The sequence below is a fragment of the Corvus cornix genome, chromosome 5 (genome assembly GCF_000738735.6).
Source record: "Corvus cornix cornix isolate S_Up_H32 chromosome 5, ASM73873v5, whole genome shotgun sequence".
NCBI lineage: Eukaryota > Metazoa > Chordata > Aves > Passeriformes > Corvidae > Corvus > Corvus cornix.
Genome location: NC_046335.1, coordinates 16,485,480 through 16,508,997, shown reverse-complemented (window position 1 = coordinate 16,508,997; position 23,518 = coordinate 16,485,480). Strand labels below are relative to the sequence as shown.

Genomic DNA, 23,518 nt, shown 5'->3' with positions numbered 1-23,518 from the left:
TAAAACTGACAAGGTATGAGAATGTCAGTATGTGGCAGTTGATTGATGGCTAGCAGAAAATATAGCAGGTTGATAAAGGTCACAAGTAGACCATTGAAAGGAATCACTTATTGAGGAAATGGGGACATTTAAAAAAAATAAACCAGTAGCAAAGACGGAATGTCAGTATCATCAAAAATCATTTACAAATTTGAGTGACTGAAGTTTAATGCACAGTGGAAGGTACTTTTTGGCAATGTTTATTATGCTCTTCTAGTAGTTTTTGATTTGCTTTTTACAACAAAAATAACTTAGATTTTTTGTCTGTCTGAATAGCAACCAACTGGTGTAACAGTGGTTCATACTGGTAAGTGATGTCAAATGAAAGACCGGGCTTGTCCACCTGCCTATGGCTGGAAGGAGGCGAGGTACAGCCAGTCCAAAGGAGAAAAACTCCATAACACTTGCAGACCTCATCTTGCTGCCTCAGAGGAACAAAAACTTGAGTTTCAGTAATAACTGCCTGCTTTCCTAACACAAAATGAGAGATAAGGCAAAGTAAGGCATGGGGGGGGAGGGGGGGATGTCCTGTTTTAATTTAAAAAAATAAAAAACAAAATAAGGAAAACACACACAGCACATGCACATTCACTCTATTTTACCTACCATAGATTCACTAATAAGCAGCAACAGTAAGGCTTCTTCTGTATTTTCTTGAGGACAGAAGATGCTGTTCAAAACGAGAATTTAATTATTTAAGCAGAACACATTACTTTCATGCGTAGTTCACACATATATATTAAAAGCACTGTAAAAACTGGAAAATGTCCAAAAAAGAAAACAGAAAGTAACTCGCATAGAAAAATCAATTAGTTAAAATGCATTTCTTTGCAATGCTCTATATTTTCATTTCAGAAAAGTTGTCTGAACACAATAAACGAACAAAACTACCACAGCTGTCAGAGTTGGACTCATTCAAAGACTCCAAAATTGAACATAATTTGACAACTGTAAACACTAAACCCATAGTTTAATTAGCCTCTTACACGTAATCTGTCTGAGCTGAATCTACATCACTGACTCAAATGCTGGCAAGAGGAAACTCTCGCACAAGAACAGGAGAACTTTTGTGTTTCAGGCAGTATGTAGAGAAATACTTCTATCAGTCTTTCATGAGATATGCTTGAGAATTTTTTCCTGATGCATTCAATAGCTATGAATATTTTTAAATAGAGCCATGACAATCTCCACCTGCTTGCCATAACCACTCTTACTTCCAAGCAATAGAATTATTTGTTAGTAATGAAGCACACTTCCTTTTAACTTAATGCTGAAGGTCTGCATAGGACTAGTTTCCAGACTTTACTGCTTTCTCGGAATACTGGATGCTTTCTGAACACTCTTCTATGCTGTTGAACAGACAGCAGTAATCTGCACTGGGTACCTGACTGGCAGGAATTAATTCATCCATTCTCATACACACAGAAAATTCCCCCAAATCAGTGACTATGTTTTATCTCTTCAGATTTCTTTCTCTAAACTATTTCTGAATTAGCAAAAGTACTATTTCCTGTTAATTCAGACCATTAGTTTCACAATTAACTGTTCAAATGTAGAAAATAATTTGCTGTTAATAATCAATTCTTACGGTCCTAAGGGTGTTTAAACTACAATACATTATAGACAGGAAACAAAACTTGTCTGACATTAAAACATCATTTGGGGTTTTTTTAAAGCACTAGAAATATAAGCAGTAATTAAATCCCTGAAAGAAAATGGAAACTAAAACACATCTGAACTCCAGGCAGGTTGAAAGCAACATTGTTAATGTTGTGGTAATATAAAACAATACATTGTAATGTATTGTGGTAATATAAAACAGCTAAGACCCCAGGGCAGCTGCTCTGTTGTTGTATTTTTATTTTTTAATCAATGCAACTGCTCACCAGATTTTTAAGAGTATTCTAAATCTTAGAATACATTTTTATTATTACATAACAAAAAAATTTCAAAACACAGTTATTCGTGAACAAGAACCACCCACGATGAGGAATGAGGAGTGATGAGGAAGCATCAGAGTGATCCTTATTTAACAATCCACTCTTCTATGCAGAATTTAACAACTTGGAAGAAGATTTAACCTGACCAACTGACAATGGCATCCAGAATGCAGAATAATGATTGGAAAGAGCTGCTGGAGAAATTACTTTCTCAGAGAAAGAAGGGATGTTGCCCCAAAGAGAACCACTAAAAAGTCACTTATCAAAACAAAAGCAAACATTATTTTCTCTTGCAATTTCAAACATATTTTCATAGTTATATTGATGTTTGACTCAAACAGTGAAGATCCTCTCTGTGCAGAAATTAGTGAGAAATTTCCTTGACCTGTCTAAGCAAAAAGTTCAGTTAAGCTGGCTGAACTCAGACATTTTCTGTCTCCTGATAGAGGCAGGCACGTGAGTAAACTAATTTCAATGTAACAGGGCAGAGCAAAAGAGGCAACCAAAAGCATGAAATGGCTATAAACCAAAGGCAAACCATGAAAGTTATGCTCAGTTGAAGAACTTATTAAAGAAAACTGAAGAGGCAATTACACAGAGATCTACAAAATCATAAATGCTATTAGCCAAATCACACCCATAATCCTCAAAAGAACACAATGCAGTTATCTAATATCAGGCAACACAGAAAAAAACAGTGCATTGTGGAGCCAGTTTTGGTGGTCAGAACAATACCTAGGAAAAGATTTCCTACATATCTGTCTTGCTATTCATTGTCTTTGATACTTGCTTTCAATCACTGCTGGAGATGAGATACTTGGCTGGACATATTTTATGTGGTATGGTATTAACCAGTCTGATGTGATGGAAGGACTTAATTACGTGCTCCGTTGAAATTGTGGAACTCCTTACCTGCACATCCCAAGAACGAGAGAACTAAACTGAAAAAAGCCCCGCTTTTGCAGGAAGCATGTTGCTATGAGTTGAGAATGGAGAACATAAGTTTGAAAGACTGAGCCCAAGAAACCTGCTGTAACTATTCTTGATCCAGGAAGGAGAATTGCTAGAAGTCTTTGAAGATAAAGGCCATTCTGCTTAGTAACAGTAAAGACACCATAATTATGTGGGCTTGCTGCTGTGTAAAATATTCCTTAATGGAAATCTGCAATAAATACAGCTAAACAACTCAAAATGGTGTCATACTGCATGCATTTATGTTACAATATAAAGATACTGTGAACACTAAAACAAAACATCCCTCCATTATGTAAGCAGGGCTACTTCTATAATCAATCTGCCACAGAAGCAGACTCTTTGGCACATAACAAGGTCACTTTATGGAAAAAAGCTTTCATGTTAACTAATAAGGCATATATGCTGTAAGAGAGGAACAGACTGTTCTTTAGGATTTGCTGTGCAATACCAAGTAGTTTGAGTAAGAAAATAATTAAAGCTGCATAAAAGAGATTTCCTCATGTCTGGGCAATAAATGTACTTCTAAGAGCAGTGATCAAGATGTATTCACAAAAAAAGGTACTTCCTTTATACAAAAACAGGCTGCCTGCATGTACAGTTTATTAATTATGTACTTGCAGGGAAACACAGTTAGTTGTTCCAGTAAATTGATTGTTCAACTCCGTGCCTGTATCTCTTATTAAAGCTCAACAGACTGCTTTTAATAACTTCACATCCCAGAGCTAGTCAGACAAGATTGAAACTACAATCCCACAATGCCTGACTTTTAATCCAGATGGACAACAATATAAACAAAAAACAATAATAATAACAATAATAATAATAATAACAACAACAATAATACATTTTTGTATTATAATATATATATTACATACATATATATGTATATATACATATATATAAAAATGTATATATAAATGTGTATATATATAAATATATATATCTTATATACATATATATTTTTTATATATATATATATACACATATATATATATATAAATGTATATAATAATACATTTAAAAATACATTTTTGAAGAAAGAGGGTCAAAAATTTCCCATGGAACAGACAACGTGATCTCGTAAGATATTCCCAGATCATAGTGATTTCACAAAATCACTGAATAGTTGAGGTTGGAAGGGGTGTCCGGGGATCAGAGCTATTAACTTCTATGAAAAATTTCAAATTAGAGGAAACAGCTATCTGTATCTAATACTAACCCTAATGGTGATTGGTTTGGAAAAAGAAGTTACATTTTCAAGAAGGAAGAAAACACACCATAACTACTCCAGAATTCGCTATGAGATATACCACACAAAAATGATCCAAAAAGTATCACTTACCTGATTCAAGGGAAGATTAAAACTAAACAAAAAGATGGCAGCATAAAGAAGTGCCAAAACTCATCTAAGATGATTAGCTGTAAGGTAGCTGCCTTGGGAAATAAACTACCTTTGAAACTGCTAGATAAATTTCTAGATATGTTTTGTTTTTTCATAATGCTTCCTGGACCAACTTGACCATATGGCTGAATCTTTCCTTTCTATGATAAAGCAGGATAGATGCCTAGAAGCAGCACACAACTTTTAAAATGTGCAATATCGGATTTGCCATCCAGTCCATGTTTTCTTTTTTACCCCATGCATAGTAAGAGATATTGAATATATCATATACACCAGAATAGGAAAAAAAGAAAAAATTTCTACAATTTCTACAAAAATTTCTACAATTGAAAACAAAAGGTCTAATGTATACAGTGCAAACTTCCACCTGGAGAGCCATGTTTCTTCCCTAGGTCTCTTCAGAGCATCTATCTATCTGTCTACACAGCATGGGAAACATTCCCATTCACACTGCCAAATTCCTTCTATGTTTTCAAAAATATAAACTAAATTACCCAGTGCACTGGGTAACAACTGCAGTTACAGAAACAAAAGAGGCAGAAACTCAGCCATACTTTTCTCCAGTGTATACCCGTGGTCTTCTACTGAGCGCATAATTCTTAGTATTTGAACCCTTTCGAAGTGGATCATCGAGGGGTGATTGGTGAGGAGGATCTTCCAGTGGATTCCAGTAACTCTGTTCACACATACCTCGTAACAAAATTTCTGCAAGTTGTCTTGCTATTGTCTGTAAAAGCAAAAGATAGATATTTTCCCTCGAAATGCTGAATACAAACTCTTAAAAAATGCTCCGATTTTTTCTAATGAAGACTACTTATACAGAATATATTTTTTTATTCTACAACATCCAAAAAAACAGGCATGATGCTGTTTAACAGGTAAAAGTACCCAGTTCAATTCTCTAAACACAAAGAAAAATAATGGCAATAACAAACAATTTTTCAATTTTATTAGTTAAGTTCAGATACTTCTGAAGTATAAACAACCCAATTGCTGCTCCTGAGACAATCAATAACCTAAGATGCTCAATAACCTCTACTGCCTTGATGGCATCAGCCTCTATAGACCTGGAGCAGTTGCTTGCATGACAGAGACCACAGTGGAGCAGCTGTCCACACTGCAGCCTGCTAAGAGAACCACGGTGAAACAATGATACTCCCTGAAGGAACTGCAGCCCAATGGAGGGACCCCATGCTGGAGCAGGGGAAAAGTGTGAGGAGTAAGGAGCAGCAGAGAGGAACTCACCACAACCCTCCACCCCTCATGCACCACTCAGGGAATGGGAGGGTAGGGAGAGGAGGTAGAAGAGTCAGAAGTCAAAGACTGAAGTTGAACCTGAGAGAAAGGGGGTGAGGGGGGAAAGGTGTTTTAGTTTTTGTCTTTGTTTCTCATGATCCCACTCTCTTTTAATTGACAATAAATTAAGTTAATTTCCTCCAAGAAGAGCCTGTTTTGACTGTGACAGTAACTGGTAAGCAAACTCCCTGCCTTTATCTCAGACCTCAGACATTTTCTAGCTTATTTTCTCCCCATGTGTTAAGGAAGGGGAGTTTGAGGGCAGCTGGGTGGGCATCTGGCAGCCAGACAAGGTCAACCCACCACAGACAGTTGTGGTCTGTGGGCTGAATGGGGCTTCTGACAACTAGTACTTGAATGCTGGTGTTAGCTACTGTTAAAGCTCAGCAAGAGTGAAACAAGGTTGAAAATCAGCAAGAAAAGGTTTATTTTGACTATTACTGTCACCATATATTTAACTGTAGAAATACTTACAAAAATATTTTTAATTAAATAATACTAATTTAAAGCTTTTAAGTCATCCTGTAATCCATAAGTATCAAGTTAATCTCCTCTTTAATGTTTCATACACATGCAATAGAACCTGCACAGCTACATATCACAATGATGAAAAATCAAAGATTTTCTACCAGGGCAGTAGAAAGAAGGCAAGATCTAGATTTGCATCAGAATTGGCAGAATTTCCCAGTAATGTTTCCCAAAAACAGATGTGTAATGTTTAAGTCACAGAAAGCACCATACAATCTGCATCTTCCACCTTAACTTCTATACCATAAGAAGCCCTTCATCTTTTTCATTAAAATTTGCAATATTATCCCTGTCCATTGAAAGTCTATTTTTTAATAATTTAAATATATTTACTAGGAATCAGTTACTGAATGAATTAAGAAACCACTTACCTTCCTTACTACCATTTTGGAAGTTTTAAAGGCCCAGACTTTTTATTATATAAAAGATTCAAGTTTCTGACAATATAAGTAACAAATCTTCATGATTTTGCTTTTATGGTTTTCCTTTAAGAGGCTTTATAAATTGATAGCCTTCAGCTTAATAGAAACCACACAAAAATTATGCACTCTTTTCTCACCCCCACTACCTTACGAAAACATGAAACTACATTGGCTCATAAATAGGGCAATTATAATCAAGGTTGAAAACATGGTCACTTAGAGACCAGTCAGGTTCTAATTATAACCACATATAGGAAAAAATAGGGGAGAGACTGGGTACCAAACATTCCTTACTTTAATCATTCCCTTAAGCCAGGAAATGTTAACCTTACACAGTGTTGGACACCAGGTCCTTATCAATATGCTACGTATCTGACTATTTTTCTCTAACTCATCCATTATTTTTATGCTTTCCCTGCCTACCGAAATTCAGATGCTACAATAGGAAAGTGGTTTAATATAACTTACCATTCGCAGGTTTTGTGTAGTTCTTGTTTCAACAGCTCTTAGTAACTCTCTAAATCTACCAACTCCTCTTGTCAAGTTCCTGTATACAAACATAGAATTTGACACTATTCCAACTTGGATGAAGTAATACCTTAAAATATTTCTCAATAAAGTTGTTAAAATCCATGCTACTTTCTTTTTTTCCCTTCATAGCCTCACTGCCTTTCTGTGAGATAGATATATAGAGATAGAGATATAGATACATATTCATCTGGGAACCTCAACACTGATTACTATAACAACACTCCTTGACAGTTTATTGAAAACAGGGACATTTTCATGATCAGTAGATAGTTCAAGGGAAGGCAAGGAAAAAAGTAAGAAGCAACCACCTCAAAAAGAAAAAACTAAGTTGTTCTCTTTGCTACAATAGTTTTAGTTGTCAATTACATTAGGCTTCAAGTATAAACTTTGAAAAAAAAATCCATTTTAGCTGCCTCTTGACATCTTAAAACAGGGAGACTAAAAATGAGTAAATCTTGTAACCCTGAAAGCAATATAAAACATAAAATTTTGAACTCCTTTTTAGAAGGGAAAGAGCACAAACACATTAAGGCCCACTGTGTGGCCAGAAGAGAACTGGGGGATCAGTGTTCTGTTCTTGACTCTGACTGGCTTTTCATGTGGCTTCTGCAATTCAAGTTTCTCCATCTACACTTCTTCCACATGTGCTGCCTAAACAGCTTTTGCAGAGATTGAAGATCCTCAGAGGCATCATTGATACTAACAATTTTAGCAGATCTGAACTTTCTTCTCAAACAATAGATTATATTGAATCATCTTACAGCTTTACCTTTTTTCTCACCTCTTTATCAGTTGTTTGGAGGTTTTATTGCACATAAAAGCAGTTGTGAGTATTTTATTTTATACTAATACAATTTGTCTTTGAACTGGTGAAGGACTGGGTTAGCTTTTTGCTGACCTGAACAACTGAATTCTGCAACCTGAACACAACAATAGGACAACCATTTCACTATTTGAAGTGAAATGGTTCAGTCAAGAAACAAAGTATTTGATCAAAAGTATAATTTGTCTCAAATCATTGCTGTTACATCACATATTGTCTTAAGGTGTGATGTTATGGGCAAGTTGCGTAGCATTTACCCAAGACAGAGCACAAAGAGACAAGAACTGTTACATATTGTGTAAGCTTTCTGTAAGTAAGAACACTATTGCACTGCACTATAAATCAGATGTTAAAACTGCCTTCCTTAGTTTGCTGTCTTTCTTTAAAAATATATTTAAAATACTGATCTTTTGAACTGCAACTCCGCACAAATTCAAAGAAAGCCAGCATTTTTATACAGATATTTCTTTCAATTTAGTTGCAGAATACCTGAAACTAGTGTGTGAAGCAAGAGATCTTGCTATAGGACTGTAGTACTCCTATCACTTTACCTAGAGACCTACTCATTTATTTTACTCTTCAGATTACATGATAGCACTCATCTCTGTCCTGTTTTACATAATAAAGGATTATCAGAATATTTCAGAAACTTTAGTTTCCACACATCTTTCACTAGCATGACATCATCTTTCACTGGCACAAGTTCACCTTCTAAAATACTTTTATATAAAAGCTCATTTTAAAAGAAGTAGCATTTCCAAATAACAAAACCTGTATGAACAGCTTGAAAGTTATGCCAAAGTATGCCACCAGTTGGCTAAAAAGAAATAATCACCAATCACACAAGAAGTAAAAATTGTTTGTAAAAAGCCCACATGCTACAGCAGAGCTTGACCATAGCGGGACCAGCGAGTACATAGAAAAGAAAATGCATCTTGTGTAAACATCTGCATGAAAACGGCTGTGTGAAAGACTATATTGATTTATACATTTCACACAGGCAGGCCTCAATAGCTGATGACTATTACACCAACGTCATACACTAATGAAGGACAGATAGTCATTAGGCTAAATTTCAAGAAAACCTCCAAACTCATTGGAAGCTAGATACATTCAGCACCTTTGGAAAGCCAAAATGCATATCATTCAGTAATACCACATTCCAAATATTTTAGAGAGCCAAAACCAGTCCACTGGAATCCCAGCTTTAAGTCCTCTGGTCTAAGTGTGTATTTCCCATAAATGGTGTTATTTCTCAAAAACTGTATTGCAAAGTCACAAATGTATCCTTATAACAAGATTTTTTAAAAGAAAATAAAACAAAAACAAAACCAAAAAACAAAACAACAAACCAAGAAAGAAAACCCCAACCAAACAAAGCAGATGCCAAAAAACTGAAATGCTCCCTGCAAAATTGTCGAAAAAGAGTTATGAGTAAGAACTTGTCAGCTTGAACTTTTATTTTCCCAGTGCAGATGAAACATATACTATGTAGTAGAACTTCAAATCACAATTAACTTCATGAAATTTTAGGAATTGGCATTTTTTTCCATATGTAGTTTATGTCTTTTGATGTGTTACAAGAACAATAACAAAACACTTTATGAAAAGCATGCAACTTTCACAAGCCCTTAAACACTTCATGACAGGTTGCTATTAGTTACCTATCACACTTTTTTAAGCATCTGCAAGGGACTGAAAATTGTGACTGAAGTTCTACTGTATCATGGAAAAAGCAGTAAGATTGTACAAGGAAAAAAAAGCAGTTAAAATACAGAATTAGCTTTTGCTTCATAAAGCATTTAACAGTTATCCACTGCACAAGTCAACACAAACACAAAACAGACTTGTCAAGCATCTTCTACGTGAAATTTAATAAAAAACAGACTTCAAAACTACAATCTAAATCACCCTAAAATCGAGTTAAATGCTTTGAGAGACAAGAAATGAAGCAAAATACACCATGAATAGTATGGTAGATCTCCACACCGTACTGCTTTCAGCAAAGTACATTTCCTGTATTTGTTAACATTTTGTAACATTGAGAAGAGTGGTGGCTATTCTGGCACATGGTTTTCCTTCCTAGCCTAGGACACACACAGCTTTTACCTGCTTTTCACTACAATGTGCCCCCATGTCAGCAGCTCTCGCTGTGCTGATTGAATGCCAGAGCAAAAGGGCACATTAACTTAGACAGCAATGTCCCACAGTGTCTGTAAATGACTTTGAGATCCCTTCCTTCCATGGGACAAGGGATTTTAAGGTACATTAACGTTCACTTGTAACTGACACATTTTCAGTGATTTCAGACAAGACAAAGACAGCCCACCGATGGACACTGATAGTTACATACATGTGTTTATACGACTGCCTCCTGCCAGAACATGCTCAAAGCAACTCCTTTGAATTGCATTTTTCTCATTTTTAAAGATAACTGAATGTTTGATGCTTTAAATCTTCAAGGAAAAAAAACCCTTACTTTGACTCTTTAAGTAGCCCTCTGCCAGTTAGGCTGAGAACCAAGATCTAATGAAAGTCCATACAGACGTGCCTTTAGGGCCTATTTGCATCCTTGTGTCTACGTATTTGCACCCTAAGCCACAACAATTCATGTTAGAACCTAATTAATTATTCTCATACAAGATTGACCTCACTTCCCACCTTCGCTTGTGTTTTCTCTCTCTTTCTGTCTATACTTAGAAAAAGAAATGCAATGTTTGTAAACTCATAGGTACGCTGTAAGTTTTAAAGTTTGGTTTTTTCTCCCAAAAACTCAATATGAAAGTAAAGAAAGGAATTCTTTTAAAGGTAAGGAGTAAGGGCAGCCAAAACTCTTAATATGCATGCCAATCAGAACAGTGACATTTTAGTAACTTCAGTATAACTGACATAGTTACAAAAAAACATAAGGATTAATATCCATACACTCTAACTAATTCGTTTTAGCCAATTAACAGTCATTTACACAGTATTAAGGCCAGAAACAATTTCACATTAAAATAAGTTACTACATAAGCAAAAAGCAAGAAATGTGACAAAGCAAGAGATTAACTCTTAAGCAGTAACAGAACATCCTAATACCAAGGTATGCTGTTTACCATAGTGCTTTGTACAGCCCTACAAGATGAACTAAAAAGAAAATAAATTAGGACTGCAATTCTATGGCTCTCTTCCATAAATTTCATAAAAGGCCTGCCCAAACGGACAAAGCTACATACTCTGCACAATGGATGGTGCTTTGGATGATTGTGATTAATGTCTGTGTCTGTTTTCTGTTCATGTTTAAGAGGGTGGAGAAGAAGTATAACTTAATCCACAATTAAAAAAACACCCTGGGATGCATTTAGATACCGATCTATGAGAGGCAACATACTTGCAACTTCAGACAGTCCTGTTTTCACTCTCTTCCTTTCATACTTACACTCTCAGAACACCCACAATCGATATAATTTTCACAAAACATTAATTAACACAGGGCATTATTTTCTGAATAAAATGTAGAAAATCCCTAATTTCCGGGCAGAATCTACTTTTTTTTTTTTTTAAACCTACTTTAAAAAAATGTTCGTGGCACACTTCTCATTTTATCCATTGTTACCTCATGTAGAAAGAAAAATCCCAGATTTCTCAAATTCATTACAGAAGATCATGTTTGCTTGATGTTTGAAAGTTCTTAACTGCTGTTTGGGCTTATAAATAAAACATCTTCAGTGTGCCATTAGAGCTACACAAGCTTAAGTATTTGAAAAAGCCCAATCAAGCAGCAATTCTGGCATTCATGCATTCAAAATGAAAACACTGCCCAGACTGCAGTTCCACTGGTAGGTAGTCCACCTAATGGTTCACTACCTGAAGAGGAAGATCTCATCCTCCCCATTCCCATCTCTTAGTGTTTGTTCCCTTTTTCCACCATTCTTCCTTCTTGATATCTTCCTATGCTCACTTGCCATGGTCCTATCTCATTTCTGACAGCCACAGCAGCCATTATCACACCTTCCAATGAATCAATTCTTCTCACCAGAATGAGAGAAAGACAGGATTTCTTTGAGAACAAAAAGACTCCCCAGAAGAACCAAACAAGCACCTGAACCAGCAAAAGGCAAACAAGGAAAATGCATGCTAGCAGTGTAACTCCTCTTTACAGTGGAAAAACAAGAGCATTAACTACAGCAGTAAAATGAGCATTTTGAGGGGAGTAAGGGAAGTGTACAAAATAATAACTCCCCAGACTGAGGATCCAATTTTGTTTGCCAGCCATCACAACTCATCATAAAACCAAAAGCTACAATCTGATGCTTGCAAATGCAATCAACAGCCACCGTCAAGACATGTAGTACATGGGCTAAAAAATGCTACATATCTTCTTGGAAAAAGTGAGCTGGAGTCAGAATTCCAATCACAAACTATTAAGAGTATCAACCTTGAACATCAACTCAGATACTGACATTACTCTTTCATTGTTCTTTGTATAACTAGTTATTACAGAAGTTGATAAGGTTTTGAATAAAAGCGATTCCTTCATGTTTATTTCCACTTGAGTCTTCCCTGTAACACTGCCAGGTTTCCTACCTGTAACTTCACAATGGAATCTTATTTTAAACTCTTGAAGTTAAGACACAATTCTGAGCAACAAACATACAGTAAGGTTTGAAAGAGAAAGCATTCATAATGGATGATTTTATCTTGAATATCTGAGGGAATAATAATTTCCTCTCATGTTCAAATGAAGTTTTTTCAGTGAAAACTAAGAGGTAAGAACAGTATTGGAAATAAGGATGAGGAAAGCTTCTGATATGGCAGATTAAATAAAGTATCCTTTGAAAACTTATTTTTGCTAGGAATCACAGAGCAGTGATTTTTGTTCCTATCTTGAATATATTCTTGCATTACCTTCCTAACCACACAAACATGAAAGCAGGTATATAGAGAAAAAAGCTGTTTTGAAAATTGCAGCAGAAGTGATCTTGCTTGCTTTCCAATATACAGCAGTGATATTTTACATATAAGGAATGTGATACTTTGTAGGATTTCAATGTTTACATCTTACTTTCTACTCTACTTAAACACCAACTTGTTTTGAGCCTGATGTAGGATGTGCAACAAGATCTCAAGAGATGCAGTGTGATAGGTATCTAGTACTGCATTCTAATACAGTAGAGAGCTGATCTTACAGGATGTTCATGTGCATTTATGTCAAGCATTTCCATAAATCCTTTTCTCATGGGTTTCATCACTAAAATCCGTAGTTGTGAGCACTGTACAGATACACATGTGGAATAGAAGCACCTACAGATTGGCCCTCATCCACTGTTCCTCCCTTACCAGAAAGAGAGCAATATTCTTATGCTATTTCTGTCATATGCTATAGTGAAAAGACAAAAACAGGTAAAAGAAATTCTACATAGATAAATCCCATACTCTAAGTAGGGCTTTTTGTTGTGCTTGTCAAACATTTAAAGCCAATATAAATCAAGTGTATCAATTATACGAAAATTGAGAAACATTGGTTGATCTTTTTAATTACTTTTTTTAGGGCTAATTTTCTATGGAGAAGAAGCCAATCTATACATAACAACTTGCTGGAGGAGACTGGTAATGTCTTGCTTCACTGTGGCTGTGCCAGCACGGGTAATGGCCCCATGAGGAGTACAGATCTTCTCTAGGATCCTCAGGCTTTAACTGAGTATGTGAACCATGATGGAGACAGACCAAATTGCAGTCTGGATCCAGAGCAATATCCTTGGAGGAGGTGTAAAATAAGCCAAAAAAAATAGCTCTGAAAGTTAGGTTAAGTCTGGTTTTCACACGATGGCCTACTGATTTTAGACTTCAACCAGAACGCCATTTTACTTCAAGAGCACACACTTCCAGTATCTTTGTGAACATTATTACCTCAAAAATAAAAACCATAAAAAAGACAAAATTAATTTGTAAACCTCATAACATGAATACAAAGTAAATAGTAGGACTGAAGAAACACTGGGTACATAAACAGCTGACCTCTCTTTCTCAGGGGCATTCTACTTGAAAACAGCTATGTTAAATACTAATGTCAAAGTTCCTGTGCTCACAGCTTTTCTTGGAAAAACATCAGAACTTTGAACTCCTTCAATATGAAATTACAAAGCAACTACTACACAAATTATGTAATCATCCTGAAAGACATGTAAAGTTACCTATTTCGGAATGTTTTTTAAAAAATACACAAACCCTACCCCAAGTTTTAGAAAAACTTCATCAACCTCCTTGTTAGGCATTTCCAAGCTGAAATGTTCCTCATCTCCCAAGTGAAAAATGGGTATGTAGTTTGTTTCTTTAATGAAATTCTGTATGCTTCAGAAGAAACCATTCATTTCAGTTTTGTGTCTTAATAGCACTAAATGAACACTTTTCTGGTTCAGACTATTTCCACTTCAACTTTTTTTTTTTTTTAGCTAATTGCATTTCCATGTATTTTCAAAATACCACCACTTAGCAGAAAGGCTAAGTTAAGTTTCAAACACTTCCTAGCTTTTCATACAAGATAATGCATACCTGCAACATAATCACTTAAACCTCTAGAAAAACTTGATTACTCAACTTAAAAGAAAATCTTTGTACAGTTAACAAACAAAAGGGAAATTTGAAGTAGATCAACCAACTTTATGGGTAGGCAGCAATACTCCCTAAGTTACTGCTGAAATTATGGTCTTCCAGCTCGTGTAAAAGTTATCTTATTTTCTTTTCTAGTTTGAAACTGACATACGTGTACAAAAATGATTTTAGATTACATTAAAACTTGAAGTATGTTGCAAAGCTTACTGGAAAGATCTCAAACCTACTTTCTATAAACCTGACATCAAGAGGGATGACATATTTAAAAATGAGACAAAACATCCTTAAAATAGATGCATGAAAAAGCAGGCTATAAATTAAATTTATACCTATTAGAAAAAGTACATATTTAAAGTTCTCTTCAGTTCTGGTAAACTGAAGTTAAAAAATGAAAAAAATTAAGAAAGCAATCCCTAAAAGCAGCCACACAACAAGCGGCCTGGAACAATGACCATATTAGGAAATATTGAAAGAACTGTGATTGACTCTGAATTAAGGAAGGAAAGTAATGGATGTAACAGCAGGAATATATAAAATAATGATTGTCATGGAGCTATTTTTCCTAACACCTTACTTCCTATCATACCACAAAAAAAGTACCACTGGCCAATGGAACTAGACGAAGAAATTCAAAATTATATATATAATGTGTAATTAGCTTATAAACTGCAAGGGATCACTGTATCAAAGACTGCAAAAAAATTATATGCTTATGTAGGAGTTAACAAGATCACCAACAACTTCACTGGGAAGGATTAAAATGCACATGAAATAAAATCGTCTTTCAAAGTTCACACCAGACCAGCTGATATGGTCTAGGAAAAACACTCACGTCTGGATGCTCCTTAACAATCCACTGCATAAATTTTTTTGTGCAGTTGCTCTTTGTTTTCTTCATTAATCACTACCTGCTTTAAATGGTGCATTTAATCTGACATGTTGTGTGTAAAAGCAATCAGCAGTAGACACCATTTCCATCCCTGGCCTTCAATCAACATTCTTCAAAATGTGGAATACCTAGCTTATTCTTAACCATGACTGCCACTGGGATTTTTTCAGTAACTATATTTTATTTATTTTTTGTGCAGGCATGAAAAAAGAGATCTTATTTTTAGCCCTGGTAAATGAAAAAAATTAGCTTTCAGAACATTCCATTCCTCCTGCAATTAAGTTATGAAAACAGAACTAAAGTGTAACTCGCAGATCATGTTATTGCACCACTACTTCAATACTTTAAGAAAGATTTCAAAAGCACAGTGATCATTTCCCTGTTAAAATCCCTGAACAGGTTAAAACTTGGATAGCCCTTTTTTACCCTACCTTCAGTACATTAAAATCTCGAACTCTTTACAGACACTGCACGATTTCCTGCATCTCTGGTTTACGTATTTGAAAGAATAAGGAACATTTTTGGTACAAAATAGTAGTCCTATCAAGAGTTCCAATATTTCAATAAAATCAAATTTCCTAATGAAATAAGAAGCCCCAGGAACAAATTTTTAAAGTATGTGATTACAACAAATGTCAGAAATGTACTTAAAACCCATTTGTGCCGAGTTTTGAAGTTCTTAAAAATGGAGAGTTGTATTCTTTTTCTCATTCTGTGTGGTAACTGAATTTATTTTTAGGCTTTTAAGCAAAGCCTTATTTAAAATAAATTATAAAGAAACTCCCATGCAGAATCTAAAGGGATCTACAGAGCAGGTACAATGAAGATTGTATACTTGTATACATACTGTTGATCTTCATGCACATTAATCCTGCAGCATAATGTTAAAATAAGTGATAACTGAAGAGATTTGGAAAAAAATTATACAAAATCAAAATTATAAAAATCAAGAGTTTCAATATGTTGACAATTACTTTTAAGAGTACTCGATAATAAATTTCAAATAGTTAAAACTTAAGGTACTTTAAGTTCTTACATTTAGTAAGTAAAACTATAAAATGCTTTAATATACTTTGACTAAACAATTTTCCAATATGTAAATAAATACAATATGGGCAGCCTTACTATTTTAATCAAAAAATTACTACTTTATTAATAAGGGATCTCATAATTACAGAATCCACAATTGCTAAAAATGATGCTCAGTTAAATCACAAATACAAAACCTAAGCAAAAAACCAAACACAATAAAAGAAGAATCAAATCTCACCCATTCTTGAAATATAAAACATGTGCTCTTTGAAGTCCTGTTTCCAGAAAAAAACCAAGTTCTTGTTCATGTGCAGTGGGCCCTGGCTTAGGGCTTCTGTTTTGTATATTGGCATTAATTACCTAAGAGAGCAAAAGAAAAAAGGGGGAAAAGTGTATTTAGAAAAAAACCTTAAAATCAAGGTTTGTGTACTTTTACATGGAAGCTAATATTTAATGTTGGAGAAATCTTTGCCATTTGTAGGTGGTGGCTAGTAGACCATTTCTAGCTTTACCTCCATTGCTACCTAAATATCAACCTTTTTGCTCTTGGCCCTTAAAGATAATTTATTTACCAAGCAGAAATACTGCTAAGCAAAATTTTATAATACTTATTCAGAAATTGTTTGAAGAATGGTATATGAAAGAGAGGAATATGAAAAAGCATATTTGCAATCTTGTTCAGTAGCAGGAGGTGATGATATTCAAAAATCTAAAACTCCTGTTAGGTTAGAAAAGACTGTTGCAGAGAGCAGTAAGCAGATTGAAAGTTATGTCCAGACTGATTTCCAAAAAAATGTTTAGAAATAATTGTATTACCTCAGCATTAAAAATGCTGTCAAAATGTGGAGTTATCATTTTTCATTTGCCTTCATATTCAGTGCACATAGTCTACCAGCCACTAAAAGATGACAACAAAACAAGCAAAAACCCTCAGAAAATAAAAACCTGTATGAATATTAAAAACAATGTGAATTACTTTTTCCTCCCCCATCCCATCAGTTTTCTTTCCCTTTTCTTCTGTTTTTCATGACCCTAACTGTGTCTTATAACTCCTTCAAAGACAGCTGTCAGGTGACAGGCCTGAAGCTTGCAAGCAATGAGTCTGAAAAAGAGGATCAGATGGATATTGTCACCTCACTTCACTCTAACAGCATTCACAAGCCAAAGAACAGAGCCCCAAGCATACTGCATTTTGCCCAAATGTACCTCAAAGACTAAATAAAAAGCAACAGTGTGTAACTCCTAGAAATAAAGGGTACCACAAATTTATTTTAAAAAAGCATTTATATCACTTAAGGGTTTTTGCTAAGTGGTAACAAACAGAAGACAAAAGTTAATGGTGTAAATGAAATCAAGAGGAGGAAATAAAAGAGCCTATGTATCCCTTTAAATTCAGAAAAAGCTTGAAGCATTTAAATCATGAAGTGTTACGCTCTTAACAAATGAAGAGCCTAAGTTTAACTTTTTATAATTCATAATCCATAACTTCTAAAAGGCAGGGAGGTACAGGAACTTGCTTAATATTCTGCAGAACTGCCCATATTCTGTTGTATTTTGTCTAACATTGAGAAGCTCAGATACAACAGCTTTCATTAATAAAAACCAAGTCTACTACACATCTAGTACCCCAGAGTCTGACAGTGACTGCAGTTTCATACATGCAGTAAGGAATATATTTATGAGAAAAAATGACAAATGGACTATCAAATCCAGGAACATTTTCCTGATTCAATTTATAAAAGTATTGAGAGTTATCTGAAGTTCATCTATATTTCAAAATCATATGTTTATCTGGCTATGATATCTGATGATTTTTTCATTGCCCTAGGACTGTGCCTATCAGCTGAAGAAACACACTTTCAGTTACTGTTCTGGCTGCTATGTCATTGAACTTGCTGACGGGTACAATGTTATGTCAGAATTTTATCTTCAAATAGTTTATAAAAGAGAATTTAGGCGCAGTCATGTTATTGACTCAAAAAAACCATCAACAAGATTAATTTTCTATCTTCATAGCTTCATTTTGAATTAAATTCTTTTCAAGAATTATCTGAACAGCTAGTAAGGACATACATGCAACATACATATTGTAACATATGTGTTTGAAAGACACCATAATCCCATGATTCTGAATGAACTACCACAGCGTAACAAGAGGCCATAGATCAGCATCTGAAATATATAGAGTAGCTCAGAGGAGCTCTGTCCCTTTTTTGGCAATTAGTGCTGTTTCCCAAGAGGTCAGAATGAGACAACAGTAGAAGGATAGATGCCAGGCATCCATTAGTGCATACTAACTTATTGTCAAATTGTAAATGTGCATTGAATTCTTATGAAAAGAAACACCAGACATCTTTTTGTTGAGTTACCAAGATGTTGGTAAGACCACATCAATGAAAGATGAGCCACACAATTCTTCAATCAGGAAAATCACCCCAGCTTACCCTTTCTATCTCCTGGAGGTACAAGAGAGCAATATCCCCAGCCTTCTCATAGCATGTAACAATTTCTTGTTCACGGTCCACATGGAGATTGCTAGCTGAGGAAGATATTGGCAGCTTCTCAAGACAGAGACCTTGGGAGGCAAAAAAAAAATTCAAACGAAGCATTAAAAACTAATGTCATCTAGTATTATACCCAAAACATAGTCCAGGTTAAGCCCCTTTAGTCAGGAGAAGAAACAAAGGAAAGGAAGGTATGATCCCCTAAAACAGACACTAATAATAATAATAATAATAATAAAAATGAATAAATAAAAGTGGCTCCTCCTCAATAATTATAAATCCAGAAGCAGCAATTTTTTTAAAGCAATTTTGATTTAAAAGACATTATGACGATCTACCACAAAAGTATATGGTGTCTTTCTATACCCGTTTTACATTACTGAGTATGCCTTAACTGTTCCAGAATGATCATAGAAACAAAGGCACAGTGAAAAAAGGCACTCAAGGTAATATTAACCTAGTTACTGTGCAAGGCAAAAGCATCTATAAAAACAAATACATTTTAAAAAACCAATGTGTTAGGAAGTGTAATTTATAAAAACAAATACATTTTAAAAAACCAATGTGTTAGGCAGTGTAATTTTTGTATTTAAATTTAGAAGAGGGAGTTCACTCTCATCAAGGCCATATAAGACTTTTCTGATCAGGACTTACCCAACAAATACATTATGTCGTGCTTTGAAGAAAAAAAAAATCTTTGCTTGTCTCAAATAAAAATGCAACAACTCTTACTAATCAATACTAACTCCTACACAAGTCACTTCTATTACAGCTATTTTCAAGATAATTAAAGTGCTGGAAAGGACCTCAAGAATATGAATCCATTTATCTGATGGAGGAATCAACCAACCCCTGACACTTGTCTAACCTGTTCCTTAAAGCTTCTGAGGATAGGGATGCCTTGGCCTTCATATGCAAATTACAATAGAGCTCAACCATTCTCACAAACAGCATTTTTTCCTAATGCCTAAATCTCTCTCTCTAGATTAACTACTTTGATTCATTCTCACAGAGAGGTTATTCTGGTCTTCACAAAACACTGCAAGTTACAGCATGGTGCCAGTAACACCAGGGTCATGGGCTTGATCCCCTATGGGCCATTCACTTACAATTGGACTCCATGATGCTTCTGGGTCCCTTCCAACTCAGATTATTCTGTGATTCATCTAGAGAGAGAGACATGCTCGCAACAAAAAATGTCATTTCTCACTAATTTCTCTTTTCATGCTTCCTTGACAGCTAATCATTTTTATCTCCTCTAGACACTCTCCAACTGGTTACCTCTACCATGACTCACTGTGCCAAAACAGGATACATGGCTTCACTTGAGGCCTCAAGAGCACTGAGCAGAGAAGATTAAAGACTTCCTGGTTTTCATAAGGGATACTTTAAAAAAAGGTATTAAAAATCAGCTGAACTTCAGTGCCTTCCCTTACATATTAGTAAAAACTCTCTTCCACTTATGATCTGCAACAGATCACCAGCTCATATTCTTCAAGCCAACTATTTCATCTTATATTTATTTGAATAATTAATTGCATTTGAGGTAGGACTTGCCACACGTTAACAGATTTATTTCAGGTCATTCTTCCAGTTTGTCAGCAGTACACACTAATCCTAAAGTGCCTTCAACTGCTCCTACATTGATATAATCTACAATTTAAATTACTGTATTATCAACTCATCATTGAAAGCTTTGAGAATCCATTGCTGGAGAAACTAAAACCAAAAACAACAACAAAACACATATATTGGGCAGATGTCTGTAGAATGCCAAGTAGTACAAATCCAGTTTGAAGAACATTTTATCAAAGGATTTCTGTCAATCAATACTGTAAGGTCAGTACAGTATGTTTCATTACAATTACAAAAAAACTTCGGAAGACACAGCTACATAACCTGGAGTTTATTTATTGGTAAACTCAAAACTGTGCAATATCTGTGGCCTTCAGATTATTTCAGAACATCTATTAAGTTTCAATCTCTCTGTAAAAGCGTAGCTCATCTGTATAAAAAAACATAAAGCCAGATTTCTGGCTTGAGAGGATGCCTTACGTTTGTATGAGAGTTTGTTGGCCACCTTTACCCTCCAATCCACCCTTTACCAGTACAAGCAACATATATCTTACTCTATGTGCTATACATCCAGCTAAGACAAAATCCTGACTCCAGTACTAAGACTCCTGCTAAAGACAAAGTAACATCCAATATACTTTTCAAAAAACCTACACATTCCTAAAGCACAGCAAACACACAAATTGTCTGTCTCCTAAAAACTCATTAAATCTGAGTAAAGTAGACACTGGGTTTTGCTGACATGTCATAGTTTTAACCTAGCATACCTCTAAAACTTAAGTATATTTGCAAATAGTCTAGAGTACCTAACTAATCTGCTTTTTTTCAACTTTTCAGTCAAATCAAAACATCCAAGAAATTTTTTGAATAACAATAAGTCCCCAAAGTAACAATAGACCCCAAAGTAGCAAGGCTTAACTATAGAAAAAAGTCAGGTCTCCTTGTACTACAGGAGGTTTGAAGAGACTTCTGAAAGGAAGATCTAAATGTAAGCTTGATACTGGATAGAAAGTTTGCAGTGTCCTACACGAACACCTTCAAACTCAAAGGTGACTAAAGAATACAATAAATGAGCTTTAATAAACACATCAAATGACTGAAAGCATCAGGTAATTTGTGTGTGGATCACTCCTCCCCATTCCTTCTCTCCCATACTATGAACAGCCAACACCCCTGAGTAACCATCTACTATATGAAGCATATTGCTCAACTGACTATTTGTAGATGACTCAGATTTATTCTTTCTATTTTTACAATTTATGGCCATAACTATAATCTCTTAAATCTGAAAAACTCACTATAAGGACATTTTCTTATTTTAGCTGAGAATTATCATTATGATACAGAAACACCTCAGTGTTCAGCCAGAAATTTTAAGTAATGAATTAGGGAAGTATTTAATTTTAAGTGTTCTTTGAAGTACAGAACACTACTTCTTAGAGAAACTCCACTGTGTAACTAGTATTCACTTTTTCTTTTTTCTGGTATTTTTATTAAACCCAGGAAATTATGTATATTTTAAGTATGTAACGCTTTGGAGAAGGAAGTTTATTTGGAGATCTATTCTGAAATGACCACTTAACAGAATGGTTTGCATGCTGTATTTGTTGTGATGACACAAGTAAAAATTGCAGTTTAATGCTGTGTTAAAAATGAAAACGTATCAACTAGAGGAAAAATCCTGAAGAAATTATGATTGCTCTAATTATGATTTCATTAAAACAAGTCACTCCAGACTACTCATTTTTTTCTTAAATGCAGATGAAATTTAAGAAATAATGTAATGTATAAAGAAAATAAAGTATGTATATACACTTTATATATAAAGTGTATATATATACTATTTAATTTAAAATATACATACATAGCAACACAGCAATAACAACTACATAATATACTGCCCACTTCTTCATGAGAATACTGAGAGATGATAAGAAGTTAATTAAAATAGGGATCATTATATTGGGCCCTCAGAAACAAGAACAAGCACATGGTAACATATAAAACAGAGAAACACATGAAGTTCAAAAGAACACATATCATCCTAAATTATCTACTGAAGATTTGTCATGGAATCAGACAAGTCACTTCTCCCCTTTGTGATTCTTCCCACACCTGCCAGGCAGGAATCTGCCGTTCTCCCCCAAAAGGGTAGGCATTTCTTTAACTGTTTACACACTGCTTAGAGATATTTGGAAATAAGGTACAGGTTACTGCTATAAAATGTTACTGCATTTGTTGTAAAGGCCATAGCTATTGCTTTATTTAACTTTTGATTATTTTGTTTTATTTTGCATTCAAGAGTATCATGACAACTGGTATCACAAGTTGACTTTGATATTCAAGGCTTTTAAGATTGAACCGTTCCAGTTAAAACCATCTTCAAATAAAAGCTTCCAACAAACTGGGTCAGTTTCATTTTGGGAAGACACTTATCTCATACATATCTAGTCCTGATATCAAGCAACATGACTCCTGAGGGAAAAGAAAGTGAGAAGCAGTGAAAGGAATACGAGTCCATACTAATTAAGCTTACACGTTTTGCAAGGTAACTCTAAAATTGCTTGTCAAAAGAGCAGAAGAGCAACAAACAGCATTTGGACAAGAGAAGAATATTCCTGATATTTAAATTATATAGTAACTTGAAAAGGTTTTCCTTAAATTTTCAAAAACTTTATATGTTTTATAAAAAATTCAGAAAGCAAACACTAGACATTTTTATTCTCTTCAAATAAGTGGCATTCTTGTGTCTGCAGTATCAAATCAGTGGCCAAGGTTATGCCATGTAAACATTTTTTCCAAATAAAGACCAGGCCGGCCGTACCACCACATTTCCAGAAACTGACCACTATCCAAAAAAGAGGATGCCTCAGTAAGAACAAGTAACAAACTATTTTTAAGAAGTCCTCACATAAGTAGTTAATCAACCCTTTTTATGTAAAAAACCCCAGACTTCAGTTCTGTAGGA

The 23,518-nt window shown here is 34.8% G+C and overlaps 1 protein-coding gene across 3 annotated transcripts in view; it reads right to left on the bottom strand.

The window, feature by feature from the left end:
- Positions 1-23,518, bottom strand: part of TTC7B (tetratricopeptide repeat domain 7B) — a 130,733-nt gene that overhangs the window by 78,225 nt on the left and 28,990 nt on the right. For 2 of the 3 annotated variants that reach the window (XM_039552569.1, XM_039552571.1), the window contains exons 4-9: positions 18,916-19,046; positions 16,710-16,831; positions 16,287-16,310; positions 7,071-7,149; positions 4,911-5,083; positions 646-709 (exon numbers count right to left, since the gene is read on the bottom strand). In XM_039552569.1, coding sequence (XP_039408503.1) covers positions 646-709; positions 4,911-5,083; positions 7,071-7,149; positions 16,287-16,310; positions 16,710-16,831; positions 18,916-19,046 — 593 coding nt within the window. The remainder of the gene's footprint in view (positions 1-645; positions 710-4,910; positions 5,084-7,070; positions 7,150-16,286; positions 16,311-16,709; positions 16,832-18,915; positions 19,047-23,518) is intronic. The other variant, XM_039552570.1, reaches the window with a different exon arrangement.